General features: G+C 37.6%; 2 protein-coding genes across 2 annotated transcripts; both read right to left on the bottom strand.

Annotated features, from left to right (window-relative positions):
* Nucleotides 1-232: 232 nt before the first annotated feature.
* Nucleotides 233-3,099, bottom strand: LOC112027442 (receptor-like protein 46). Its single transcript, XM_024060113.2, has one exon. It carries the CDS (start codon nt 2,962-2,964, stop codon nt 586-588), a length of 2,379 nt encoding a protein of 792 aa, XP_023915881.2. The 5' UTR covers nt 2,965-3,099; the 3' UTR covers nt 233-585.
* Nucleotides 3,100-4,146: 1,047 nt separating this feature from the next.
* On the bottom strand, nt 4,147-5,316 carry LOC136066478 (receptor-like protein 46). Its single transcript, XM_065770842.1, has one exon. The coding sequence runs from the start codon at nt 5,314-5,316 to the stop codon at nt 4,147-4,149; it is 1,170 nt and encodes a 389-aa protein (XP_065626914.1).
* Between the last annotated feature and the right edge of the window lie 1,198 nt (nt 5,317-6,514).

Raw genomic sequence — 6,514 nt, 5'->3', positions numbered from 1 at the left:
TAATGAAGACAATAGTTTCTTGTAAACATTTGTAAAATGACTACAGTTTTTTATATCTTTTGGCTAAAGAAAAAAGAAAAAAGGAATCGTACAATGAGTGCGAACAATTTGCAAGGATTTTATATCTGATTTCTTTTCAGACTATGACTTGGTTGTAATTTTATATCTTATATATTCCTTTTCATTTGCTCTCTCACCTTACTCTACAAATTTAATGACAAATATTTTTTGGGATGAAAAAGCAAGATTTTATTCAGCACCAATAATCCTACATTAACAAGCAACCACACAACTTGCAACGAGGTGCAAACAAACAAACAAAACCTCTGCTTAACAAAAAATAGAACAACACTAAGACAATAAGAAATATGCCTCACTATCTACTATACTACACCAGAAACAATAATCTGTAATAATTGTAAAGGGATTCCCCACAAACAACATGACACCCTGTTCTAAACGGTGTTCTTAACCTTAGTTTTAGTTGCCAGTCTACCTCTTACATTTGAATTGAAAACCTTTCTAAAGCTAGGATTTTATTATTTGACCATGGACTGCATGCATAACTTGTAAGACACTTGAAATTTATACCTTTTGCCTTCTTTGTTGACTACGGTGATTTGAAGGTTTTATAGGTACACAATACTCAGTTAGATATAGGATTGCCACTGTTACAAAGAAGGCAACCGCATATCCAATCACCATTCCTTCCCATGAGAACCATGTTTCTTTTCTCTCAACCTCTATTGGTTTTGTTGATGATGAGTCTTCTGGACATAACACTTGAATTTGCATTCCACACAATCCACTATTGTTGGCATAAAAGTTAGGATTATTCATTGTATCCATCTGGCTACCAATTGGAATCTTACCCGTGAGCTTGTTGTTACTCACATCCAAAATAGTCAGTTGCAGCAACATTGCTAGTGATTGTGGAATTGAACCTGATAGATTGTTACGTGACAAGTCCAAACCCTCCAGATTTTTTAAATCACCAATACTTGCTGGTATTCTCCCATAAAAATTGTTAAGTGAGACATTGAGAAGTTTCAGAGCCTTCAGCCTTCCTAATGAAGTTGGAATTTTACCAGAAAGTTGGTTCATTGACAAGTCTAACAAAGAGTAGTTCTTGAGGTTGTCAAATGATAGACCTTGTTTTGACTTCTTCCAGGTCACTATCATATCATTAATCTTGGTGCCAATGGTGTAATAATTTGTTCCAAAACCATTAAAATACGAAAATCCATCAGGTGTTTCAATCATACCAGCAAGATTTCCAAACTCTTTTGGGATTTCTCCAACAAGAAGGTTGCTTGAGAGATCAAGAATTTGGAGGCTGGTAAGATTGGAAATACAAATAGGGATTGAACCTTGGAGAGAGTTGTTTCGCAAAATTAGAATATGAAGGGTGGAGATTTGGCAGATAAAGTCAGGCAATTCACCTTTGATTTTGTTGTCATGGATGTCTAGGTATTCAAGCTTGCTCATATTAGTCAAGTTTCTAGACAATCTACCTGAAAACTTATTTTTTCCCAAAGCTAGAATTATAGTTTCTTGGGAAAAATTGGTTGGAATTTCACCTGAGAATTCATTTGAAGAAAAATCAATGATTTGGAGTTGTGCGTTGGAACTAAAATCTGGTAAAGTATTGCCAGAAAATTTGTTGTTTGACAGGTCGAACAAATAGAGGCCATAAATCTTGGAGATGGATTCAGGTACCTTGCCTGAAAAATTATTTCTAGCCAACGTGAGAATCCCAAGTGTAGTGGCATTACCAATGTTGTTTGGAAGTTCTCCATAAAAGTTGTTTCGGGACAAGGAAAGAGCATATAACTTTTGAGAGTTGAAGAGGCGAGGTGGGAGAGGACCTGTAAGATTGTTATCTGACAAAATTATAGTTCCAACCTCCATTTCAGCAAGCCATTGTGGGAACATTCCTTCTAGCTGGTTCTCACTCAAGTCCAGAATTTCAAGTGTCTTTTGTGTAGAAATCCAACCTGGAATTTCTCCTGTAAGACCGCAAGACCTCATAGACAACTCAGATAGCGTAAACTTTGGCACCATCTTTGCATTGTTATTCCAAGTGAGATTGTTTCCTCCAAGAAGAAGGCTCTTCAAGCCCTTGATAATGAACAGCCTGGATGGAATATCTCCAACGAGCAAGTTGCTTTCCAAATGAAGTTTTTCCAATTTCGTCAAATTCTGTATGGTTGTTGGGATTGTACCCGTGAGCTTGTTGCAATTCAAGTCCAAATTGGTCATGTTGGCTAGATTGCCAATATCAACAGGAATTTCCATTGACAATGAATTGTAACTCAAATCCATTGTTTTCAATTCCTTTAAATTCAGAATTGAAGATGGAATTTCCCCAAATAATTTGTTGCTGCGAAGAATCAAATGCTGCAACTTTGTCATATTCCCTATCTCCTTAGGGATATTTCCCTGAAATGAATTTAAACTTATATCAAGATATTGAAGATGCTTCAAGTGAACAAGCTGAGAAGGAATGGAGCCATTGAAGTCATTATTCCACAAATCAAGATGAACCAATTCTGTCAGATTGGCAAAGCCATCACCTGGCAATTCTCCTTGTATTTGATTCCAGGACATGACAAGGTGCGTCAAGCTTCTAATGCGAAAGAGCGGTGTCAAGATGGTGGAAGACAGCACTATGGGCTCCTTCGACCAGATGAGGTCCTCCAGATATAAAGAACCCACATTCCTTGAATCAAAGCGAGAACTACAATTGACCATGTCCCAGTGGCAACAATCTAAGCTGGAATTCCATGATTCTAACAAAGCAAGAGGGCTTTTTGGTGAAAAAGAAGTAGTAGCATTGATGAGAGAGGCTTTAAATTGAAGAAGGGCTTGTTTTTGATGTTCAGGACAAGAGAGAGAAGGGGTAAACAAGATGAGAAGTCCAAGTAGTAGTAGTAGTAGTAGTAGTAGGCTGAGTTTTGCCATTGTTGAGTGTTTCTTTCTTCTTTGTTGGGAGGAGTGGGCTGTTGTGGGATAAATATAATAGAGGTTCAGTTGGTGCACTGCTGAGTACTGATCACGGCCATGGTCTTGAAGTTTCTTAGAACGAGGTGGGAAAGGATACAGACTTGAACGCACTTTAACATGTTAAGGGAGAAACGTGATTCACAGAAGCATATGATCATGCAGCGCCTGCATGAAACAGAAGCCAGCTTATTGAGCTTATTCTTGATGTGACTCATGTCTCCTATTTCAAACAAAATTGAAAGTCTTGGATGAGGCGGCAAGTTTACAGCTAGCATACATAGCAAGCACCTTGTCCTTGTCTTGAAAATTTTGCAAGAGAGACTACCGCTGCCAGCAAGCCAGACAGAAAAAACAGACGGAAACAAGGGTGGAAAACTATGTGGGGTTTTTCTCTGAGTTGGACCATTATTGTTCTTTGTTGGATGGTTATGAAAAGTTGGGGAGGAGAATGATTAAAAGAGGTTTTGTTCACATGCAGTACCACCAATCACAATGTACACAAAGTCTCAAGTCATTGAGTACATAAGAGTAGTTTTTGTAAAGGGCGGTACTGTTTCTTTCACTAAGTGTGTTGATAAAAATTGATTGTTGCTGAAAACACTGTAGTAAAATAATTTTTAAATGTGTGAATAGTATTGTGGGACCCACTTTTAATATTAAATATTACGTGAACAGTGCGTAAACAGTGCACGCACAGTAAATTTTGTCCCCCAAAGTCAACAAGTGCGGCAAAAAAAAAAAAAAAAGAAAAAAAAAAAAAGGAGAAAACGCGAAGCTGAAAACGCGCCGTGACTAACCTCTCTATCCAAACCCATACATAAAGTGTGAAAGAGTTTCTCCCCCTTTTGGAAAATCTATGGGAATGGTAAGACCTCTTTGGCTAGCCGGAGAAATGAAGATTATTGAAACATTATTCTCATTTTATTTATTTATTTATTTTTAATTTGCTGACGTCTCTTTTATTGACCAACTTCTTTTCAAAACGTTAAAACCCAGGTCTGAATCGTCTGATCGGTTCCTTGTTCTTGTTTTATAGTTGAGAAACAGTAACAACTAGCTGCAACTAAATATGATAGATGCAATATTAGATATGACATGTCATATAGCGGCATGAACTCAGATAAGCTTGTATAGCGCATATCATGCATTATCAAGTTTTACTCTGTTGGTCAGTCCTGATCTTAACTTTTGAGAGTTGAAGAGGCGAGGTGGGAGAGGACCTGTAAGATTGTTATCTGACAAAATTATAGTTCCAACCTCCATTTCAGCAAGCCATTGTGGGAACATTCCTTCTAGCTGGTTCTCACTCAAGTCCAGAATTTCAAGTGTCTTTTGTGTAGAAATCCAACCTGGAATTTCTCCTGTAAGACCGCAAGACCTCATAGACAACTCAGATAGCGTAAACTTTGGCACCATCTTTGCATTGTTATTCCAAGTGAGATTATTTCCTCCAAGAAGAAGGCTCTTCAAGCCCTTGATAATGAACAGCCTGGATGGAATATCTCCAACGAGCAAGTTGCTTTCCAAATGAAGTTTTTCCAATTTCGTCAAATTCTGTATGGTTGTTGGGATTGTACCCGTGAGCTTGTTGCAATTCAAGTCCAAATTGGTCATGTTGGCTAGATTGCCAATATCAACAGGAATTTCCATTGACAATGAATTGTAACTCAAATCCATTGTTTTCAATTCCTTTAAATTCAGAATTGAAGATGGAATTTCCCCAAATAATTTGTTGCTGCGAAGAATCAAATGCTGCAACTTTGTCATATTCCCTATCTCCTTAGGGATTTTTCCCTGAAATGAATTAAAACTTATATCAAGATATTGAAGATGCTTCAAGTGAAAAAGCTGAGAAGGAATGGAGCCATTGAAGTCATTATTCCACAAATCAAGATGAACCAATTCTGTCAGATTGGCAAAGCCGTCACCTGGTAATTCTCCTTGTATTTGATTCCAGGACATGACAAGGTGCGTCAAGCTTCTAATGCGAAAGAGCGGTGTCAAGATTGTGGAAGACAGCACTATTGGCTCCTTCGACCAGATGAGGTCCTCCAGATATAAAGAACCCACATTCCTTGAATCAAAGCGAGAACTACAATTGACCATGTCCCAGTGGCAACAATCTAAGCTGGAATTCCATGATTCTAACAAAGCAAGAGGGCTTTTTGGTGAAAAAGAAGTAGTAGCATTGATGAGAGAGGCTTTAAATTGAAGAAGGGCTTGTTTTTGATGTTCAGGACAAGAGAGAGAAGGGGTAAACAAGATGAGAAGTCCAAGTACTAGTAGTAGTAGTAGGCTGAGTTTTGCCATTGTTGAGTGTTTCTTTCTTCTTTGTTGGGAGGAGTGGGCTGTTGTGGGATAAATATAATAGAGGTTCAGTTGGTGCACTGCTGAGTACTGATCACGGCCATGGTCTTGAAGTTTCTTAGAACGAGGTGGGAAAGGATACAGACTTGAACGCACTTTAACATGTTAAGGGAGAAACGTGATTCACAGAAGCATATGATCATGCAGCGCCTGCATGAAACAAAAGCCAGCTTATTGAGCTTATTCTTGATGTGACTCATGTCTCCTATTTCAAACAAAATTGAAAGTCTTGGATGAGGCGGCAAGTTTACAGCTAGCATACATAGCAAGCACCTTGTCCTTGTCTTGAAAATTTTGCAAGAGAGACTACCGCTGCCAGCAAGCCAGACAGAAAAAACAGACAGAAAAAAGGGTGGAAAAATATGTGGGGTTTTTCTCTGAGTTGGACCATTATGTTCTTTGTTGGATGGTTATGAAAAGTTGGGGAGGAGAATGATTAAAAGAGGTTTTGTTCACATGCAGTACCACCAATCACAATGTACACAAAGTCTTAAGTCATTGAGTACGTAAGAGTAGTTTTTGGAAAGGGCGGTACTGTTTCTTTCACTCAGTGTGTTCTACTAATATAAAGTGTGAAAGAGTTTCTACCCCTTTTGGAAAATCTATGGGAATGGTAAGACCTCTTCGGCTAGCCGGAGAAATGAAGATTATTGAAACATTATTCTCATTTTATTTATTTATTTATTTTTAATTTGCTGACGTCTCTTTTATTGACCAACTTCTTTTCAAAACGTTAAAACCCAGGTCTGAATCGTCTGATCGGTTCCTTGTTCTTGTTTTATAGTTGAGAAACAGTAACAACTAGCTGCAACTAAATATGATAGATGCAATATTAGATATGACATGTCATATAGCGGCATGAACTCAGATAAGCTTGTATAGCGCATATCATGCATTATCAAGTTTTACTCTGTTGGTCAGTCCTGATCTGTAGAATATAATGTCAGCATTCTAAGCTTGAACATGCTCTAAGTTTCTTGCAATGCAGGTCACTCTAAGTTGAGAATTGGAATCCGAGAACTATCCTTCTGGTAATCTTACTTTATTAAATATCATTCACATTATTACATATTTTAAAAATTTAACCATTGAATTACATGTTCTTTATGTTCTTAATATACTTATCAAATTTTGTGCAAAT

The sequence above is a fragment of the Quercus suber genome, unplaced genomic scaffold (assembly GCF_002906115.3).
Source record: "Quercus suber isolate HL8 unplaced genomic scaffold, Cork oak 2.0 scaffold_36, whole genome shotgun sequence".
NCBI classification, from domain to species: Eukaryota; Viridiplantae; Streptophyta; class Magnoliopsida; order Fagales; family Fagaceae; genus Quercus; species Quercus suber.
This window is presented reverse-complemented; position numbering and strand designations above follow the sequence as displayed.

Bases quoted from the DNA above. Each gene is read 5' to 3' on its own strand.
- LOC112027442 (XM_024060113.2), bottom strand. From the start codon at position 2,964: ATGGCAAAACTCAGCCTACTACTACTACTACTACTACTACTTGGACTT.
- LOC136066478 (XM_065770842.1), bottom strand. From the start codon at position 5,316: ATGGCAAAACTCAGCCTACTACTACTACTAGTACTTGGACTTCTCATC.